Source organism: Heterodontus francisci, chromosome 33 (genome assembly GCF_036365525.1).
Source record: "Heterodontus francisci isolate sHetFra1 chromosome 33, sHetFra1.hap1, whole genome shotgun sequence".
NCBI classification, from domain to species: domain Eukaryota; kingdom Metazoa; phylum Chordata; class Chondrichthyes; order Heterodontiformes; family Heterodontidae; genus Heterodontus; species Heterodontus francisci.
In genome coordinates this window covers 45,451,361-45,474,373 of record NC_090403.1, presented here as the reverse complement: position 1 = coordinate 45,474,373, position 23,013 = coordinate 45,451,361, and the positions used below count along the sequence as shown (strand labels likewise).

At 44.6% G+C, this 23,013-nt stretch overlaps 1 protein-coding gene across 2 annotated transcripts in view; it reads right to left on the bottom strand.

The window, feature by feature from the left end:
• The window catches only part of znf385c (zinc finger protein 385C), a 273,245-nt gene that overhangs the window by 16,929 nt on the left and 233,303 nt on the right, over window positions 1-23,013 (bottom strand). Inside the window, exons 4-5 of one of the 2 annotated variants that reach the window (XM_068013001.1) lie at window positions 12,799-12,958; window positions 2,443-2,535 (exon numbers count right to left, since the gene is read on the bottom strand). In XM_068013001.1, the coding sequence (XP_067869102.1) occupies window positions 2,443-2,535; window positions 12,799-12,958 (253 nt within the window). The remainder of the gene's footprint in view (window positions 1-2,442; window positions 2,536-12,798; window positions 12,959-23,013) is intronic. The other variant, XM_068013000.1, reaches the window with a different exon arrangement.

The window sequence follows — 23,013 nt, the reverse complement described above, 5'->3', positions numbered from 1 at the left end:
AGCCCTGAGAATCCAGTGTGAGGACTGGAGAAACTGATGCTGCATTTCTCCTGGAAAGCCTGCCAGACTAAGCCTCGATGTTGCCTGAACAGAACTGCTCCAAAAAGATCCCAGTGACAGCCATCTAGGTGTATCTGGATGCCAGGCTAAAGGGACAACTGAGATCATTCCATGTTTTATCCTTTTTAAGAATGAACAAGTATTTGGCCAAAGTTTTTTTTGTAAAGTGAATCTCTGCAGAGAAAACTTTATTTTTTCTTCAACTGGTGTGTGTTTGTGCGTGTGTTGGGTTAATTTAGAAGGGAACTTTCATATTTCAACCTGTGTGTTAATAAGCTTTGCATCTTTATTGAATAAGTCTTGTTTCATAATAAATTAATAATTTTGTTGTTTATTAAAGAAACTTGGTTGGCAGATTTTGAAACTAAAAATAGATCTAGTATATAATTGGCTGCATCGGTAATGGGATAAAACATTTAAATATATGTGGTGACCCGTGGAGAAGTGGAACTAGAGAAAATGCACTCCCCCAGCCTCAGTTCTAACCAGCTTCTTGATTGTTGTTGAAGCTGTACTCATTCAAGCAAGTGGGGAATATTCTATCACACTCCTGACTTGTGCCTTGTTGGTGGTTTTGGGGAATATTGAAGATGTGGAGCAGACTCACAACAAAAGTTGACAGTATGTTGATTAACTCTTTTAAAAAAGGCCAGAAAAATACTTGGTTAGGAATGGGTTGGAAAGTTACAAGCATAAGTGTAAGGAGATTTGATAAAATAATCCAGAACATGGTAGTTCTAGTATAGCTGGGACCATGCAGTTGTCACCAATAGGCAATACTGGCCAAGGCTGGAAAATATTGGGCACCTGGTTAAATATATAGTAGTTCAGCTAGATTACCTTTGGGGGAAAGAATACGATTTGCAGAACTTTCTCTTGGGAAAATTGCAAAAATCTGTGGAAGGAAAGGGCTGAATCATCTGTCCACATTTTGAGGTTTCTTATTAGAATTCCCACCAAACCTGTTATTTAGTGCTATTCACAGGGATATATGCAGAACATAAGGAGAAAGATCCATATGTGCCAGATGGAGGAAATTACAAAGAAATGACTGACACTGTCCAGATGACACCACAAATGCTTTCTGAACCTACATATTAAATTTAATTCATATTTAAATCTCTGATAATCAGTTACAGTCTATCTTTTTATTTTTTAGTGGTGTTTGAAAGTGAAATGATTGAAGATTGAGTAAGGTGGTGGGTTAATACACTGTTTCTTTGATACTAGGAGCTAGATGCAACTCCAACACAGGCTGATGAGGTGAAAGTTGCATCTCTCTATTCACTATAAGAATCTGACGTAAAAGACCCAATTCAGTTCTTATTGGGTGCAGGTGAACAGCAACAAACCCTTCATAATTTACCATGAAATATCAGAGGATGCAAAGCCAATGCTATGAGCCTGGACAACATCCTGGCTCTAGTGTTGAAGACCTGTGCACCAGAGCTATCCACTGCCTTAGCCAAGCTCTTCCAGTGCAGCTAAGATGCTGTCATCTGCCTGATAATGTGGCAGATTATCTAGCTATGTCTCATCCAAAAAAGAAAGGTCTCCCTGTGAACCTTCAATGGCACAACCACCGCTGAGGTCCGATCAACATCAGCTTGGGGCGGGGTGGGGGGGGGGGGGTCACCATTGTACAAAGGCAGAACCAGATCAGCCATATTAATGCTGAGGCCACACAAGCAGGGAAGAAGCTGGGTGTTCTAAAACAGGCTCAGCTCCTGATCATCGCGCCCCCCACCCCCCCCCCAACATTTCCCGTAGGTTATGTGTCTGCAAGGTACCGCGCAGGCTATTCACAAGCTTTTCCTTCGAAGATAATGTGCGTGCACGGCTACGCAAAAAAAACTTAAAGGTGCTGTACAGCAAAACAAACAGGTCGCACACAACAGACTGAATTTTATAAGTGAAGGCGGATGAAAGAAATGGCGGCCCACCCGCCAAAGAGTCGCCGCGATTCCAAGCGTGGCGGCTGATTTAAATTGCCAGAGCGGCCCCTCCCCCCACCCAAACCCCGATCACGTGGAGGGGGCCAGCTGTCCATCCCTGTCAATGGCCTCGGCTGCCTGTGCGCAGGCGCTGACGCCATTTTTAAAGGTCTGTTAGCCCTACCGGCATATTTAAATATTTAAAGAAAGATTTAATTAAATTAAGTAACTACATCTCTTTTGCCTCTCTCCCACCCCCCAATAACAAATTAATTATTTGCCTTTCCTCCCAAACACTTACCTTTATCATCTGACCTTCCCCCTCCAAATAGCACAAACTTTAAACTATAATACGTCCCACCATCCCCTACACCCATGACGTAAATTTGACCCCGTTTAAACCCCCCACCCCCGCCCCCCCCCCCACTCCCCGCACTGAGAAACTTACCTCCTCCCTCCTCCCCAACAGTGTTGCGCCTCGTTTCCTCGGACGGGGATCTGAAGGCGCGGGAATGCCGGGACGAAGATCGCGGCGGGACATCTGGAGGCGAGATAAGTTTATTTAAATTAATTATTTTAATTGATTTAAATATTCAAATGATGGTCCCGTCACCCAGTGGCAGGGAGGCCACCACCACCAGGAGGATCGGGCCAGGCCCTGCCAGCGTCATGGTCTGTGGCAGGCCTCATCCGGCATCATCTTCAGGCCCCACTCCCCACCATGGATCCCGACATTGAGAGCTCCTTAAAGTCCAGCCCAACAAAAATGATTTAGAGGGGACATTGCTCTACGCCATCTACAGGGCTCAGATCAGGAGTCTGACAGAATACTCACTGTTTACCATGCCTGAATAGGTGCAGCTGCAACTATATTCAAAAAACACATTATCCAGAATGAAACAGTTTGCTTGATCCATGTCCCTGCCACTGGACTTGATATCTGCCCCATCAGCATATTGTGTGTCCTCTTTGTACGATCAATAGGATGCACTGCAGCAAGTCACCTTGGTTACTTCAATAGCAATTCCCTCCTCTGCAACCTCTAGCACCAAAAAGGACAAGAGCAACAATATCTTGGGAACACTATCACCTCCAAATTCCCCTTCAAATCATACACCATCCCAATATTGTCACTGGTTCAATATCCTGGAATTCCCTATCTAACACCATGCAATCTACCATCAGCTGTCTGTTGCTGATTCAACATCAGCAAAGCCATTCATGTTATAGCTCATGCAGTATGTAATGTTATGACACTGCACCTAACAGTATTTATGTTGCCTGATAGGACTGAGAAATATAACAAACAGCACAGAGAAGTATAGCAGAGACTCCGTTTTAAAACCTGCCATGGAGTAAGGCATGCTAAATCAATATCTGGCTTTACTCTGCATCCACACATGTTTTTTTTAATTCATTGTTGACATAGTGGCATGACTCTAGCTATTTCCCTGTACTCAATTTATTTATGTTTTTACAGTCCATCATTTTGTCACTCTTACACTTATCCAGACACCTCACACTATTCCTGCCAACACTTTTGTACTTGTTTAATACAAATAAAGATCAGCAAGAGGAAATGCTGCATTGCTGTTGGACAGGCTCTAGCCATTAAAAAGGATTGTTTCATGAAAGTATATAGCTCTTCTGGGAGCCTTACAGAATGTTGTTTCAGCTTCTTTCCAAATGCAATGATGAATCCAAATCTTTAGCCATTAAGCGTTTCCACCTCCAGATTTATAGAGCCATCTTTCTTAAAATATTAAAAAGCACAGCAAATCCATGTTCTGTATTGCATCCTTTTGTCTAAATATCATTGAAATTCAATTTGGGCTAGGATGTAAAAAGGTGTTATCGCACAGGTCATCTTTTAGACTTCCCGCCCAATATTCCATTCCAAAGACTTCAATGGAATGGAATATATGACCGCGGTGGAGGGTGGGCATATAACAGATGGCAGATATTATACTGCCTGTTTTGCAACCCTGCCCCGGTTGAATTTTGCCCTCAGTTCTCTTTTTGTTTTGTTATTCTTTCCAATTAATGAAATCAGATCCAAACAGTGTTCGTATTTATTTCAGTTTCTCTCAATATCTCCAGTTGTGATTGTGGGAAATGGCGCCATGAATGATCTTCCATGTAAAACAATGGTCTTTAACACAGGTATCTCTGATGTAACATCAAACCCAACATCTGGATAACAAACAACATAAACCTGAGGTGATGGGAATCTCTGTCTGCCTTTATGTGCCTTCTCAACTCTGGCGGTTGGCAATCAGAGAACTTCATAGTATCTGAGGGCTGCGTAGGTGTACTGGATCACTTCCTGATGTTACATCTATCTCATTCCACCATACCACTTAGCCATGTTCTTCTTTGCCTGCTTCCTGAATTACCATTGACTTTTTCAGACAATAACAGCCCCAACAACTTTCCCCAAGATCCTCAAATAATGTGAACATAGTTGGGAAACTCAGTTGAGACTGTTTACTCCTGTAGCCAACACAGTACTTTCAGTGCATGTTGGTTCCCAGCTGTTGGAGAGCATTTGCCTGGCAACTCACTGATGTGATGATACCTTTAAGTGAAGGTCAGCATTTACAAACAACCATCATTATATTATTATTTTTAATCAGAAGCTGTTTCCTTGTTGTGTAGATGGGACACTGTACATGATGTACATTAAACAATATCCCCTCATTATTACCACTGGGTTTATACTGGCTGATCTCTTCTGAAATTTAGAGAACTGCTTTGATGGGCAGGCACAGACACGTGGAGCTGGATTCTCAAATGCCAGCGGGGTCGGGAGAGGGTGCGATTTGAAAATCGTGGTCCTGGAGGGTGTTCTGTATCCCGACGCCTCCGGGACAGACTCCAATTTTTAAAGTGAGGGCGGGGGGAAGGAGGGAGCGGGGAACCAACTTGCCACCAATTAATGACCCATTAAGCTCCTAGAGGAGCTTGTTAAGGGGCCGGGGAGGTCGGGACTGGAATTTTCAATTTGGATTCTGGCAAAACCTGAACAGTCTGGTGCACGTTAGAGCACAGTTATCAGGTTCACAGCGGGGCGAATGGAAACTTTGTTTTTTTCAGGTTAAAGATTATGGGGCCCTTGGGGATCTTCCACTGCACCATGTGCATCACTTCAGATTTGGATGTTTTCACACTGTCTTATTCTTTTATGCTGCTGGCGCTTTAAGGAGCCGCCTGCTCTCTTCAGCAAAGCAGTGGCAGGCCCCATCATGGCAGCTGTCTCTGCCTTTGCTACTCTCGCTCTGCAGGCAGCTCCCGCCTCCTGGAGACACGAGGTGCCACTAATTGGGCGCCGAGCTCGCCTCCTGCCCAATTAGAGCATTAACAATCCAAAATAGCATTGTATGAGCGACACATTTCAGGCACAGGGTTGGGACCTGGAGGTTGTCCGGGCATCAGGTTCCTGTTTTGAAAATCTGCCCCATGGTGTCAGGTATTGCAGATGAAAACACTCCCTTCTATGTTCAGTGCTGTTCCAGTTTCAGAAGAAACCAGGGCAGCCAGTGTGGTCCAGTTGGGGGAAGGGAAATTGGATTTACAGTGGTAAGCATCAGGGCAGTTTAAAAGCATGTCAAGAGAGATTGTAAGATACAGCAACTAAATTGAATGTAATGGAGCTGGCACAGCATTGTATTGAGTCTTGTATATCCAAGCAGTGCTGAGGCACCTACTTGAGTGGGTCTCAATTAAAGTTGCAAGCCCTTCAGGATTGTTCTGGAGTGTCCAGGAATTGAAGATTAATCTCCAGGATGCTGCTGCGAGCAACATGCAGGAGAAAATTCACAGGAGCATTACAAAAGCTGTGTGCGCTTTTCTTTATTTTCTCTGAACACATTTATCTATTAATTTGAAAAAAAAAATCTAAGAGTTGACAGTCAAGGACAGTCAAGGATCATCCAACTGTGTCATGAAGAGCCTGCTCACTTTCCAATTGGCATGGGAAGGTGGTATGTGATGAGGATGGATGTTTAGGCAACCAATGGCGGGAGTGTGGAGGTGGGGCAGTGAGAGGCAGGACAGGATATAATGAAATCCTCAGGAACGTATCCAACTAGAGCTAGCAAACCTAGTCTCAATGGAGGAAGAGCAACTGCGCCATATTGTAATGTGAGAACTTTATTCTGTGATCTTCACGCCAATTTTTTGTTGCTACTGACATATATTTGGCATGAAAATCCTGGCAAGCAAAGATAGCCAACTGCTCAGTTGCATGGAATTAGCTTAGCATTGCTCTGATTCCAGGAGATGCTGACCTAAAGAGAAAAACAGCAACTAAATTCATGTTGCCAGTGTGGAGCTTCTGACTGGGAGATTCATGGACAGGTAACACTCCCTTATTCTTAGTCTCAAAGGAATCACTGACCTGTCTGTCCTTGCTGCCACTTACATGGAGATAGTAGCTGGGTGAGGGAATGATAAATAAAAAACAGTGTTCGGATCCCCATGGAGACCACCGACAAATTAAAAGAATCAAATCCACTGATTGTTCCCAATTTAGGAAACCCAACCAAACAGACAAGATTTCACTTTTACAAATTTTACATTAACACTCAAACCAAAACCAACATAAATTAAACATGAAGCAAGAGACAGATTACGGTTTATATGTTACAAATTACACCTTAACTATCAGATACAACTGAGATGGGTCTCAGTTTCACTGGGCAGTCCACACAGCATATAAGGCAGCAATTACAGCCACACAGTTCTTCACATCTCTGAAGTTCCTCAGGTAGATTTTTAGCTCCTTTCTTCAAGGATTTAGCCGCTGTTCTTCTTCCGACAGCTGTTCCCTGTCATTCTGAACTCCACGGGTCTGTTCTTCACCACAAGGTGCACTTCTCCAGAACCTCCTCAGCTCTGTTCAGACAATCTTGATGGCGTGGATTTACCAGTGTTCCCTTTTTCTGAGTCCTTCAGTGACAACCTGTGCACTGTATGGCCGGGTCTGGCTAGTTGGCTACTTTAAGTAACAGAAACATCTCCTGAATTCAGTCTTCACTTTCTTCTGCTTGCTGCGCTCCACTCCAGCCTGGTCTGCCTGGGCTGCTGGATCTGGGGAGAACTCTGTCTCCTTTTATCTGGTTCTAGCCAGTGTCAGTTTCCCCAGAAACCTGAAGTTGTTTTTCCAGCTTCTGTTTCAGTTCTAGTTTCTGTCTCAGTTAGGGTCTAAAAAAAACAAGCTTTGCAACCACAGATTCCATCACAGCAGGGACTTAATTGAAGGGGAGAAGGAAATTCAGGACTTGTGTGGTTGCTAACAATTATAACAGATCACCTCTTAAGCTAGAATTTCCTTCGAATACAGCTGCTCTATGAACATAACTTCACCAGAGTTGAAGCCACTTTACTTCTGTGATATAACAATAGATCATTCATTCTTAATGAATTTGTGACAAATTGAATAATAACATTATAAAAGAGAACCAAAGTTATCTGCAGTAATGCTGGCACTGTCTAATAGATATTAGAAATTGATTGCTAATTGCAAGTATCCAACTTATCAGTGCTGGTAAATATCTGAGACTCGACACTATTGCAGCTGAGCAGCATTTTTAACATCTACAGTAGTTTACAGTTTAAAAACAGTGAATGGAATCACTAACACATTGCAGTTATTTAACTCAAGGCACCATATTAGTCCAGTTGATTTAAATAGTTGGTAAGATATTATACAAGCAAGTTTTTTTCTCATTGTAAAAGTAAGTAATGGCAGGGCAGCTTGGCCAAGCGGAATGTACCTCCATGTGCAATGTGGGAAGTTGTGGATGTGCCATGTGACCTTGGCAAACATGTCTGCAGAAAGTGTCTCCAGTTGCAGAAGCTTGAGCTTCGGGTTTCGGAGCTCGAGCGACGGCTGGAGTCACTGTGGCATATCCGTGAAGTGGAGGCTTACGTTTCAGGAGGTAGTCAAGCCGATGTCTAGGCAAGCACAGCTGGGGGGGTTACTGGGTGGCTGCCAGACGGATAAAGTAGTCAGGGCAGGTAGTGCAGGAGCTCCCAAAGGAGATCCCACTTTCTAACTGGTATTCAGTTCTGAGTACCGATGAGAGAGAAGGTTCCTCTGGAGAATGCACTGAGAGTCATGACCGGATGGAGAAAAAGGGATAAGAGGGCAATAGTGGTAGGGGATTCTATGGTTACAGGAACAGATAGGTGTTTCTGTGGTCGCAGAGGTGATTCCAGGATGGTATGTTGCCTCCCTGGTACAAGGGTCTTGGATATCACTGAGCGGCTACAAAGTATTCTGGAGGGTGAGGGTGCACAGCCGGAGGTAGTGATCCACGTTGGTACCAATGACATAGGTAAAAAGAGGGATGAGGTCCTGCAAAAAGAATTTACGGAGCTAGGCAGCAGATTAAAAAGTAGGATCTCAAAGGTTGTAATCTCTGGGTTTCTTCAAGTGCCACAGGCTAGTGAGTATATGAATAGGAGGTTAGAGCAGATGAATGCATGGTTGGGGAGATGGTGCAGGAGGGAGGGCTTCAGATTCTTGGATCACTGAGCCTGTTTCTGGTGAAGGTGGGATCGGTATAAGATGGGCCATTGCACCTGAACCATAACGGGACCAGCATCCTTGCTGGGAGGTTTGCGAGTGCTGTTGGTTGGGGGGGGGGGGGGGTTGGGGGTTTAAACTAATTTGGCAGGGGGATGGGATACAGAGTGGAAGCACAGTATGGGGTGTTGTTCAATCAAATATAAATGTGAAGCTAAGTCAGCACAGTGGCGCAGTGGTTAGCACCGCAGCCTCACAGCGCCAGCAACCCGGGTTCAATTCTGGGTGCTGCCTGTGCGGAGTTTGCAAGTTCTTCTTGTGACTGCGTGGGTTTTCTCCGGGTGCTCCGGTTTCCTCCCACAGCCAAAGACTTGCAGGTTGATAGGTAAATTGGCCATTATAAATTGCCCCTAGTATAGGTAGGTGGTAGGGGAATTGTGGGGATGTGGTAGGAATATGGAATTAATGTAGGATTAGTATAAATGGGTGGTTGATGGTCAGCACAGACCCAGTGGGCTGAAGGGCCTGTTTCAGTGCTGTATCTCTAAAATATAACAAAATATATAAATGTAGACCTGTTAAGGCTCAGGCAAATATTGTATCTATTTTAATGCAAGGAAGCTTAAAGGGGGCGGAATTCTTCAAGTGCATTCAGGAGAGCTTTTTGCGCCAGCACGTACAGAATCTTACAAGAGGAGGGGCAGTACTGGACTTAATCCTAGGGAAAGAAGTGATAGCAGTGGCAGTGGGGGAGCATTTCGGGGATAGTGACCATAACTCCGTAAGGTTTAAGGTTGTTATGGAAAAGAACATAGAAGGACCGGAAATAGGAGCACTGAATTGGGGGAAGGCAGATTTCAATATGATAAAACAGGATCTGGCCAAAGTGAACAGGGAGCAGCTTCTTATTGGAAAGTCTACATCAGACTAGTGGGAGTCATTTAGAAGGGAGATTGTGAGGGTTCAGGTGCAGCATGTTCCTGTAAAGGTGAAGAGTAGGACCAACAGGTCAAGGGAACCCTGGATGTCAAGGGATATAGAGGATTGGATAAGGAAAAAAAAAAGGAGGCGTATGTCAGATTCAGAGTGCTGAAAACAGCCGAGGCCCTAGAGGAGTATAAAAAGTGTAGGGGAGTACTTAAAAAAGTAATTAGGAGAGCTAAAAAGGGGAATGAAAAATCACTGGCAGACAATATAAAAGAAAATCTCAAGACGTTTTTTAAGAGAGGATAACCAGGGAAACAGTGGTGCCCATTAGGGATCATAGAGACAATCTGTGTGTGGAGCCAGAGGACATAGGGGAGATTTTGAACGATTACTTTTCATTTGTGTTCACTATGGAGAGGGATGATGTAGGTGTAGAGATCAGGGAGGGGGATTGTGATATATTTGATCAAATTAGCATTGTAAAGGAGGAAGTATTGACTGTATTAGCGGGCTTAAAGGTGGATAAATCCCCAGGTCCAGATGAGATGTATCCCAGGCTGCGATGTGAGGCAAGGGAGGAGATAGCGGGGGCTCTGACACAAATTTTCAGATCCTCTCTGGCCACAGGAGAGGTACCAGAGGATTGGTGGACAGCGAAAGTGGTACCATTATTCCAGAAGGGTAGCAGGGATAAACCAGGTAATTACAGGCCGGTGAGTCTAACATCAGTGGTCGGGAAACTACTGGAAAAAAATTCTGAGAGACAGGATTAATCTCCACTTGGAGAGGCAGGGATTAATCAGGGATAGTCAGCATGGCTTTGTCAGGGGGAGATTGTGTCTAACAAATTTGATTGAATTTTTCAAGGTGATAACTAGATGTGTAGATGAGGGTAAAGCAGTTGATGCAGTCTACAGGGACTTCAGTAAGGCTTTTGATAAGGTCCCACATGAGAGATTGGTTAAGAAAGTAAAAGCCCATGGAATCCAGGGTAATTTGGCAAATTGGATTCAAAATTGACCTAGTGGAAGGAGGTAGAGGGTGATGGTAGAGGCCTGTTTTTGCAATTGGAAGCTTGTGATCAGTGGTGTACTGCAGGGATCGATGCTGGGACCCTTACTGTTTGTAGTGTACATTAATGATTTAGACGTGAATATAGGAGGTATGATCAGTAAGTTTGCAGATGACACGAAAATTGGTGGTGTCGTAAATAGTGAGGAGGAAAGCCTTAGACTACAGGACGATATAGATGGGCTGGTAAGATGGGCAGAGCAGTGGCAAATGGAGTTTAATCCTGAGAAGTGTGAGGTGATGCATTTTGGGAGGATTAACAAGGCAAGGGAATATACAATGGTGGTAGGACCCTAGGGAGTACAGAGGATCAGAGGGACCTTGGGGTGCTTGTCCATAGATCACTGAAGGCAGCAGCACAGTTAGATAAGGTGGTTAGGAAGGCATACGGGATACTTGCCTTTATTAGCTGAGGCACAGACTAGAAGAGCAGGGAGGTTATGATGGGGCTGTATAAAACGCTGGTTAGGCCACAGCTGGAGTACTGTGTACAGTTCTGGGCACCACACTATCGGAAGGAGGTGATTGCAGTGGCGAGGGTGCAGGGGAGATTCACCAGGATGTTGCCTGGGCTGGAGCATTTCAGTTTGAAGACACACTGGATAGGCTGGGGTTGTTTTCCTTGGAATGAAGAAGGCTGAGGGGGGACCTGATTGAGGTATACAAATTATGAGGGGCATTGATAGGATAGATAGGAATAAACTTTTTCCCTTAGCGGAGGGGTCAATAACTAGGGGGCATAAATTTAAGGAAAGGGGCAGAAGGTTTAGAGGGGAGTTGAGGAGAAATATTTTCACCCAGAGGGTGTTTGGAATCTGGAACACACTACCTGAAGAGGTGGTAAAGGCAGGAACACGCACGACATTCAAGAAGTATTTAGATGAACACTTGAAACGCCATAGCATACAAGGCTACAGGCCAAGTTCGGGGAAATGGGATTAGTTAGGACGGGTGCTTGATGGTCGGCGCAGGCGCGTTGGGCCGAAGGGCCTGTTTCTGTGCTGTAAAACTCTATGACTATGAATCTATACTGGCCTGACGAGGGTATCTGCATAGTATCAGTAAGATCAAAGTTAGATTTTGGATCACAAGGAGCAGAGACAAAGGACACTAGCTGTCATGCTTCCTTGGACACAGGAGAAAGCTGCATTTATATTTAGCTTTATATGAATGGGAGTCAGAGTATCCTTTCTCTCATTACATTTAAAATAGTCAAAAGATACTTTACAAAGTTCCTGAAACTCGAACAAAACAACTTACACTTTTAATATATGGCTTTACGCAGGATTGGAGTTATACTCCAGCTGGTGTGAAGCCCAAGAAGTGTAAGACAATGTGAAAGGTGGTCTCACTTCTCTTGCTTGACTCACTTGCTCTAGTGTCAGATTGCCAACCTGATACTTTCATGTTGATGTGCCCCAAGACCATTTTGCATCAATGCAGAAGTGATATGGCAGCCTTGGGGCAATAGTGATAACCCGGAAGGTCAGTGTTGTTGCTATTAAACACTGGGAAAGCAACTAACATAGTGCCTGATACATTGAAGCATATATAGCCTGTGAAAGTTGTACCACTAAGTATTAAGCTAAAAAAATCAACTCAGTAGGTAGTGTAGTGTTGAATCAGAATTACTGTAAATACCAAAATTGTGCAAAATAATGTAGAGCACTGTTTCTAAACAGAAGTGTTATGGGAGTCAGGGCTTCGGACCAAGGCAGTGATGGGGTGGGGAGGTGGGGGTTAGTGGGGTGCAGTGAGATGAGTTGACCCTTTTGGGCCCCAAATCCTGTTGGTTTCCTGACCCAATGCATAAGTTCCTGCAAAAATCCTGTTTTGAAGCAGTGGTTTGACGCTTAACCTCTAAACTGAAAGTTGAACATTAAAAAAAATATTTACAGCACCCTGACCCCAATGGTTTCCTGGACCTAAAGCCCAAATTGCTGTGAAAATTACTCACAGTCCTGACCTCTACTGAGATTCTATCAGATAAGCAAGAATTTGGATAATTGGAAGATGGACATTTGAGGTTCCACTGTTTCAGACTAAATGCCATTGCAATTCATTGAAAATAAACATGTCCGAAATGTCAATCTTTCCCCTCAAATGCTGACTGACCTATTGTGCCTTCCAATTGCATTTTTCAAGTTTATTTTGCTTGTTTTCAATGTCAACGTTTCATGAAATTGTTGTTATATTTAAACAGTATGTTAAATTTCAATTAAAAGTATCAGATGCACAAAGTCTGCCATCTCTAACAGAAATGGGGCAATTAACCTGTTTTCTCTGGATCACTCATGGTATCATCAAGGTTTTGAATGGATGGTGTCATGTACTCCTCCTTGGATGCTGCAGCTTTCTGCTTATTTTTCAGGGCTTCCAGTGCTTTGAGCTTTCGAGCGTGTTTGTGACCCTTGTAGTGTGCTTCAGCCTGGTTCTACAAAGTAAAAAAAAAATGAACCATTCAGTTAAGATCAAAATAACTTGATCAGATTCCTTTCTTTTGTCATTTAATCATTGTTTAAAGATAAGTACAATAGTGACATCATTCAAACACCATTCTAGTTGTTACTTGGCTAGAACACAAGAAATAGTAGCAGAAGTAGACCATATGGTCCACCGAGCCTGCTCCGCCATTCAATACAATCATGGCTGCTCTTGGACTTCAATTCCACTTTCCTGCCCACTTCCCATATCCCATGATTCCCTGTGAGACCAAAAATCTATCTGTCCCAGCCTTAAATGTATCCAATGGCTAATTAGCATGCTGGTACCAATATGCTATAGGAAGAGGAAAAAAAATCACATAAAAGCCAATATACGTCTTGTGTGCTCACCCCCTCATAACCTGCCCACTGATATTACCGCCAGTGACAGACCTGTAACTATCATTACTTCACCTTCTCGTTGAGATTAAAGTGCTCTCCACTGCGACAACCTGGGGGCCGGATTTTATTAGCCCTCTGGAGACAAGCCGGGAGGCGGAAGGGCTGGTAAAATGGCGGCGGAAGGCATCAGGAGGGAAGCTCGATGTTTTCCTGCCGCCAAGGCATATTACCAACTGCGTGGCTGCCCAGCCAGTTAAGTGCCCAATGTAGGGCCTCTTCCCACCTCCGCCGGAATTTTACCAGTGTCTGGAGGTGCTGCTGCCACCTGGGGAGACTGCCAGGTAAATCCGGACAGCCTCCCAATGGGTTCCCGGGGAGGGAGCCCTCCTTTATGGCCACTCCATGACCCATGGAGGGCCCACCCCCCTCAGCGGCAATGGCTGCCCACGTGGCTAGGGTGCTGCCAATGGAGGGTGGGCCCTGATCACTGAGGCCCGCCTGCCTGACCCCAGCACAATACACAAAAAAAAACTTACCTTCTCCTTTCAACATGGGCTGCCGTCCTCAATTGGATGGTGGCTCCAGCGGTGGCCTCTTAATTGGCTGCCGCTGGTAAAATGCCACCCAGGGTCCTGCTGCCCACTGGTGGGGGTCAGGTCCCACTTTTGTATCTGGTGGCAGGACCACTTAACTGCTCAGAAAATTCAGCCCCAGATTTCAAAGACTAAATCCATTGTCCAATTATTTTGCAAAGTTCAAGTACGAAAATTTCTTATACCCACCAATCCATTTTACTGAAGTTCTTGGGACAATACTGAAAGTAAACACAACAATAAACATTTGTTTTCTCCACCTGGTAATGTTTTCCTCTGGACCTCAAATTTTCTGAATTCATTTGGGCTCTATTATATTTAAGTGATTAATAATGTGTTACCTTGCTTAAAGGCAGTTTTATCAAAGAGATTTTTTCTTTTTAGAAATACTTCATTAATATTATTATTAATCCATTCACTTATTGCAGGGTGAGACAAAGGGAAAATATATTGTTATAGATCATTACAGGAAGCTAATTACAAGCCCAGAGGTCTCAAGTCTTGCTGAGGGATATCTATTTCACTGGTACCTCTGCAGAATACAATTTAACTCCTTTGTTCTTTTCACTCCATAAATAAGCTGTTCCTATTTGTTGACATGCAATATCTCACTCAAACCCTATAGCTGGAAGATGAAATACGTTCCCGAGCTATCAGCAAACTCGCTTTGATCTGGACTCAAGTTAGACGGATTCCCTGAGGATACACAGCACATCCTCAAAGGCTTCTTTCAGAAACTCAAGCACCTTCTTGCAAAAATTGTACCCAATGTGGGACATTCCACAAGGACAATGCCCTCTTTCTCCACAAACCATTACTACCCTTTTTTAAATCAGTGACAAAGGATTCAGGTTCATTTGAACCTCTTTTTGCTTTCTTCTGTTAACATACTCATACCCATTAGAGCACTGCAGAATAATTTAGAGTTTAGAAGAGGAAGCTCTTAAAATAAACAGTCGCCCACCTACAGCAGCTCATGGCCCGGAACTCAAGTCCCTTGGGGCAACGACTGACTTGATTTCGATCTTCACTTGTCCAAATAACCTGGATTACTCGCTTTGTCACTAGCTTTTGCATTTTTCATTTTGTTGTAACTTATTACATGTGGAAGCAATATATCAAATCAGCCAACAGTTTCAGCAACTAATTGAACACACAAACCTGGGCCACAAAGGAAAATATAAATAGTAAGGAGCAAACCAAGTTATCTTATCTTTTTAGTGCTCATCAAGATAAGGAGGATTAGTGCTGATAACAGCTATCATTTAACATTTATAAAGTAGTCTTCATGTGGGAAAAAATATCTCACTGTTTTAGTAGCAATTGAACTTGAATGGGAGAGGAATAAAGGGGTGAAATAGGCCAAGCAGTGCGAAACAGGCTCATAGTGCATCGGCAGCTGATTTTTCACCGTGCCTGTTTTTATTTTCCATTGACTTAGAAAATATTGCCAGGATTTTTAATTTCAAACCAAGTAAAAGCGACAGTGAGACTAGGAAACGAGTCAGCACTTCAATGGAAAGATGATCAGGTGCGGTGAAAACTTGGTTGCCAATTTGCTACAAGCCTGTTTCGCTGCTGATGTCGACCAATTTCAGCCTCAGAGGCTCTGAAGGTGGGTTTTTTTAAGGAGACATTTGAAAGCAGGGGAGGGGTGGTGAGGTGATGAGAATTTCAGGGATTAGAAGCTCAGAGGCTTAAAAATTGGCCATTGTGTGTAGATTGAAGGGCGCATGTTACAGGTCAGAAGGGGGCAGCATCTGGGTTCAGCGTATGGCTAGGGATGAACAAACAAAACAATGTGGAGAATGTGAAGACACACAGGGGGGAATGTTACGCTCACCTCCGCGTTGGGTTTGGGGGGCGCGGGGTGGGTAGCATATAATCGGCGGGATGGTGGCGGGGTGGGACCCCCACCTCCACCCAAATCAAGTCCAGGGCAGGAAAGCCTGTGAACGGCCAACTAGCCCTGCTGTAAGTGGATCATTCATGCCCAATTAAGGGCCTCATCTTGCTGCTGCTGGTAGTGGCAGGCGGCCTGTGGCCACAAGGGGAGCACACCAAACAAATCCGTGTGGGTTGCCTGCCGGTTCTTGGGGGGGTGGGGGGGGGGGTGCGGGGTCCCTCGTTAAAAGGCACTTACTGCCTGAATGAGGGAACTGGCACTGGGAAGGAGGGGGAGGTGCCGCTGAGCTGCCACCTCCCTGCACCCCCCCCCTCCCCTGTGCCACCTTTCCCACGAAACTCCTCCCACCCTGATGTACCTGTGGCCTGAGTCCAGCGCCTCGGGTGAGTGCTCCACCGGCACCACATGGGGTGGTGACGCAGCTCAGTTAAAACAGCTTCCGGCCTCTGATTGGCTGGCAGTTCTCCGCAAGTGGGACTTCCACCGCCGGGGTCCTTGATCCTGGGAAAGGCCCTCCGCTGTCCATTTAAGTGCCTAATTGGCACTTGAGTCGGCAGACCTTCCCCAGAGGAGGTGACGCGGGTCTCTCGCCGGTGCTTTTGCCGCTGGTTGAGACCGCTGTTGCCCGGCTAAAACCCCGGTCACAGAGTGTTTTTCCACATTCGATCTAACTTCAGCATTGAAGTACTCTCAGTACAGGTAGAGTAACATCAACTACAGAGTAAAACTGCACCTACTCTGTCCTCACAATGTGCATTTGTTGTCATCACAGAACAGCAACTTCTATTGCAGCAGTATGACGATCTCAGACACTGATTTAGGGTGAATGAGACTAAACCTAGCTGGAGTGAGCAAGGCATTTACCTAACTAGTGTCAGTGACACATTCACCTAGCTATTGAGAGTGAGAATTTACCTAGCTAGAGTGAGCGAGACATTTATCTACCTAGTGTGAGTGAGATAGATCAGAGAATCCTTCCCTTACTTTGACTAGGTTACAATCCCTGCACACGGAAACATGCCACTTTCCTCCAAAATTTGTGAAATTCATTGCGTCTCCACTGTTCTCTGGTCACCATCCTCGAAAATGCTATTGCTCATGAATAAGAACAAGTTGAATTAAAACGCTATCTTATATTGTTGACTGCACCATTATTCACTATTTATATGTCTTCTATGTTGACTTCAGGTTTGTTTATTTGGTTTTTCCCTGGTCTGCTGCATCTCAAATCTGACTGCTCCCAAGTTTCAAAGCATGTTTGGAATGAGATTTAAATTGAAAAGCACCTAGCATTGAAGACTTGCACATCTGCATAAAGTTGATAATACCTCATATAAATTCTACCCAACATCATATTTTACATATCGCGGCTGTGCGGCAATATTGATTTGTGCTCTGGTAATGCAGAATAAAAATAGGTTGTCATTCAGAAAATCTCAGCTCCATCTTCTCGATAAATCTTATTGAGGCAAAGTGTTGTTTAAAAATTCAGCAAACACAAAACATGACTGATACCGTAATTATAAACACAGTGCACTGCGAGTAGCGATAAGGACATCTGGTAGCAAACTGACCAGCGCTGTTCTTGAAAAATGTTTTCACAGTCAGCACTGAATACTAACCAAAAGCACACAATGGACTGCTGATGCATAAGTAATATCTGAAATGACATATTTTATGACATCGGTGCTTGCTCTTTATGTGATTTATATGCATAACTGGGCTTCACATGGGAGCAAGCATTAAATGTGAAGAGGAGAATTGATTATACAGTCCAAAGATAACACTTTAAACACAGAAGTGTTACTTAAATTTGACAAAGAACTGGAAAAGTTTGAGAATGCATATCAGACAATTTGGGGTCATGCTCAAACACTGACAGGACCAATTCATTCCTAAGAAGCGTCCTTAAAAATGTATTTTTTCACTAATATATTTATGCAAAGTAAAGTGAGGCTTGTTCAACACAATGTTAAAAGACAAAAGGAAAAATTAACTGTAAGGGAAAAAATGGTGTTTATAGCAATAAGCACGGCTAATTTATGCCAACAAAAGATTTATTCATATGTCTTACCCTTGTAAGTTTTGCTACAGGTCAGTGGTATCAGAATCAATAATGGTGCAGTCCATCTAAGACAATTATTGAGTACCTTTTGATTCCTGCATTTCATTTTTTTTTGCAAACTAGAGGGGTACTTGCATAGAAAGATGGCCTTGAGTCCAAATTAGATCAGCGAACAGCCTCGGGAGCTACATCATTGCCTTCAGTAAACAATGTATTGCAGGCTTTATGTCAGTACAAGGAATGAATGCTCCTACATAGTGATGGTTAACCTTGTCAACTAATATGAGTCTTGAAATATGGTATATCATCGCACTGCATAATTGGTGTCTTCCATCACAACAATAGTAAGTTGGATGCAAATCCAGGGTGCAAATGAGATACAAAAGTGGAAGTTTACTCAAAATGAATGATGGGCCTGTGCACCTCTGTGATCTACCCCTTCATGATCTGTTATTTTGTATACTATATAAACAAGGTACATTTCCCTCATTTTCATAATGATAAACAGGCAGAATATGAGACTGCACAGGCAAGGAGTCCATTGATAACAAAGATGTATAGGTGTGGAATGCCACAGGTATTGCCATGGAAATACAGATTTGATGACAGGGTTGTAAAATCACAGAGCAGTAACTAATCCCACCTGAGATATGAGTATGAGATTACAGGGATCTAGTGGCTGTTTCTTTTCTCTCGAATGTCCTGTGTGTGCCAGTTCAATGTGTTACGTTGAGTTTAAAGGTGGAGACCCGTAATGTTGGGTCTCCTCCCCTCTTCCTGGGCGTTCCTGAATGGCTGAAAAGTTCTTGTCTCAAAGAGGTCTTTAAATTGTATATAAATGACGCAGGGGTGACACCATAGTGGTCCCTGTGTCAGTGTGTTGAAAATCTGCCCAGCTGCAACCTAGAAAGATCATCCTTAAAAACTAGACAGTTTTCTGGCTGCCATTTCAGATCAAGCAACTGCCAGTGACCTCAAGTAAGTTTTTTTTTTATTCGGAGGGTGCAGCTGAGCTGCACCTGGAGCTCATCTGGCCGATGTTGCTCACCGTAGCCAGTAGGGGAACTGTACTGTTTATAGGCCCTTGTGGCCACAATTTCCCTCCCTTGATCTGATGAGGGCATTACCCAGGATAAGGCAATGAGCTAAACCAGGAATACTGGTGGATTCAGCCAAGGTTAATCCACTAATATTCCACTAATAAACTAACACATCCGCTAATATTCATTATACGCCCACCGACTCCCATAGCTACTCAAATACACTTCTTCACACCCTGCTTCCTATAGGGACTCCATTCTATTTTCCCAATTTCTCTGTCTGACGCATTTGCTCTGATGATGGAACCTTCCACAACAGCACTTCCAGCATGTCTTCCTTTTTCATCAACCGAGGATTCCCCCCCCACTGTGGTTGACAGGGCCCTCAATCGTGTCCGACCCATTTCCTGCACTTCTGCCCTCACCCCTTCCCCTCCCTCCCAGAACCATAACAGGGTTCCCCTTGTCCTCACTTTCCACCCCACCAGCCTACACAACCAAAGGATCATCCTCTGTCATTTCCGGCACCTCCAGTGTGATGCTACCACCAAATACTTCTTCCCCTCCCCTGTCAGCATTCTGAAGGGATCGTTCCCTCTGCGACACCCTGGTCCGCTCCTCCATTATCCCCGACACCTCGTCCCTTCCCACTTCCTACGACACCTTCCCATGCAATCGCAGGAGGTGTAATACCTGCCCTTTTACCTCCTCTCTCCTCACTATCCAAGGCCCCAAACACTCCTTTCAGGTGAAGCAGCGAATTACTTGCACTTCTTTCAATTTAGTATACAGTATTCGCTGCTCACAATGCGGTCTCCTCTACACTGGGGAGACCAAACGCAGATTGGGTGACTGCTTTGCAGAACATCTCTGCTCAGTCTGAAAACATGAACCCAAGCTTCCTGTTGCTTGCCATTTCAACACACTCCCCTGCTCTCATGCCCACATCTCTGTCCTGGGCCTGCTGCAGCGTTCCAGTGAACATCAATGCAAGCTCGAGGAACAGCACCTTATTTTCCAATTAGGCACGCTACAGCCTTCTGGACTCAACATTGAATTCAATAATTTTAGAGCATGACTGGCCCATTTTAATTTTAATTTTATTTTGTTCCTTTTGTTTTTACCATGTGCCTGCCTACTGTTTTTTTTCATGTTTGTGCTTTTGGCTAGGGCTGCTCATTATTCTGTCATTAACACTCCCTCTGGAATAATGCTTTGTCTTTCACCACATCATTCGTACACTCTCTTTGCCTTTATCCCATGACCTTGTCAGTTAATCTCTCCAGCCCTCTGTCTTATCAAACACCTTCCCTTTTGTTCTCTTTCCGCACTCCCTGCCCCCCCCCCACCCCCAACTTTGCTTGTTTCAAACCTATTGCATTTCTAACCTTTGCCAGTTCTGTTGAAAGGTCACAGACCTGAAACGTTAACTCTGCTTCTCTCTGCACAGACGCTGCCAGACCTGCTGAGTTTTACCAGCACTTTCTGTTTTTATTTCAGCCATGGTTAAGTTGGGTGCCTGTGAAGAGCACACCATCTAACTCAGGGGTCACCAACACGTCAATCGCGAGCTACTGGTAGCTTGCATTGGCCTCTGAGTAGCTTGCATAAATCTCCTGACAACGCAGTCCGAGCGCCCAAGTCACCAGCGTTAATCCGAGCGCGTGCATCCTGACTTCAGCGTGCACACTGATGCCACTGTGTGTACCGATGTCACCACACGTACTGACGTCACAACAGGACAAGTGAGCCGCAAGGAGGGGGACAAGTGAGTGGGGATGGATGAGTAAGTGGGGGGGGAACGAGCGAGCGGGGGATGGGACGATGAGTGAGCCAGGTTTTGGGGGGGGGGGGGCGCGATTAGAAGGCCAACGGTCAAAAAAAACTGGAGATAATATGCCTGGTATATCTCATATTATACACAAGTCATAACTGCATGTATGTTATCTAAAGATGTCATAAATCTCTGTCCTCTTTCTAAGCCTCCATATATTCTTAGGAAGTGTGCTCCACCCATCCGGTCTGCCAATCCCTGAGCTTGGTGCCTGAGGCTATTAATATGGTCTGGATGCAGGACTCTGTGGCGGAGTCCTGCACTGGGAATTAAAACAACAACAATTTACATTTATATAGCACCTTTGATGTAATAAAACATTCCAAGGCACTTCACAGGAGCATATTTGGGTACCAAGCCCATAAGGCAATATTAGGGCAGATGGCCAAAATTAGTCAAAGAGGTAGGTTTTAAGGGGCGTCTCAAAGGAAGAAAGAGAGGTAGACGTGCAGAAAGGTTGAGGGAGGGAATTCCAGAGCTTAGGGCCCAGGTAACTGAAGGTATGGCCACCAATTATGGAGCAATTAATTTTGGGGGTGCTCAAGAGGCCAGAATTAGATGAGCACAGATGCTTTGGAAAGTTGTGGGGCTGGAGGAGAATCCAAGGATAGGGAGGGGTGAGGCCATGAAAACACTTGGAAACAAGGATGAGAATTTTAAAATTGGGCTGTTGCTTGAGGGGGAGCCAGTGTGGGTCAGTGAGCACAAGGGTGATGGGTGATCAGGACTTGGCACGAATAAGACTCTCAAGTTTACGGAGGGTAGAATGTGGGAAGCTCAGGGATGCAGCTATGGGCTTCAAGGGATTGTCACTTCATTGCTAAGCCTCAGTGCAAGGCACAGCTTGTGTTATATGCTTCCTTCAGAATGAGTAGAAATGGACCTCCCTTGGTCGGAGAGTGAAGAAATTGAGGCTGACGGTCCAGGAATGTCTTTCTCATCTTATTTCTAATACAATGCTAGGTTTATCCCTACTTCTAGGCCTGTCCATTGAGATAATTTTTGAAGCCACCTTTTGAATATTGACCCTGTGGGCTTGGTAAGGCCTTCGACAAGCCTAACCTGTGCTTCCCCCCCACCTCGCTAACAGACACACGTGCTGCTCACCCTGGATATCAAGGCTACTGCTGCTTCTCCTCATCCTCCAGCTGTCTCTCCCTCCAAAACAATGACGCAAAAATGGCACCCATGATAAGTTGAGAGCTTAATTGGGGTACAGCAGAAAATACAGAAACAGCACTTAGAGTCATAGAATCAGAGTTATACAGCACAGAGACAGGTCCTTCGGCCCAAAGCACCTGCGCTGACCATCAAGCACCCTCCAATCTAATCCCATTTTCCTGCACTTGGCTCGTAGCCTTGTAAGCTATGGCATTTCAAGTGCTCATCTAAATACTTCTTAAATGTTGTGAGGGTTCCCGCCTCTACCACCTCTTCAGGCAGTGTGTTCCAGATTCCAACCACCTTCTGGGTGAAAAAGCTTTTCCTCAACTCCCCTCTAAACCTTCTGCCCCTTACCTTAAATCTATGCCCCCTAGCCATTGACCCCACCCCCTCACTAAGGGAAAAAGTTTCTTCATATCTACCCTATCTATGCCCCTCATAATTCTGTATACCTCAATCAGGTCCCCCTTCAGCCTTCTCTTCTCTAAGGAAAACAACCCCAGCCCATCCAGTCTCTCCTCACAGCTGAAATGCTCCAGCCCAGGCAACATCCTGGTGAATCTCCTCTGCACCCTCTCCAGTGCAATCCATCCTTCCTATAGTGTGGTGCCCAGAACTGTACACAGTACTCCAGCTGTGACCTAACCAGCATTTTATACAGCTCCATCATAACCTCCCTGCTCTTATATTCTATGCCTCGACCAATAAAGGCAAGTATCCCATATGCCTTCCTAACCACCTTATCTACCCTTGCTGCTGCCTTCAGTGATCTATGAACAAGTACCCCAAGGTCCCTCTGACTTTCCGTACTTCCAATGGTCTTACCATCCGTTGTATATTCCCTTGCCTTGTTAGTCCTCCCAAAGTGCATCACCTCACACTTCTCAGGATTAAATTCCATTTGCCACTGCTCTGCCCATCTCACCAGCCCAACTATATCGTCCTGTAATCTAAGGCTTTCCTCCTCACTATTTACGACACCACCAATTTTCGTGTCATCTGTGAACTTACTGATCATACCTCCCAATTTCTCGTCTAAATCATTAATGTACACTACCAATG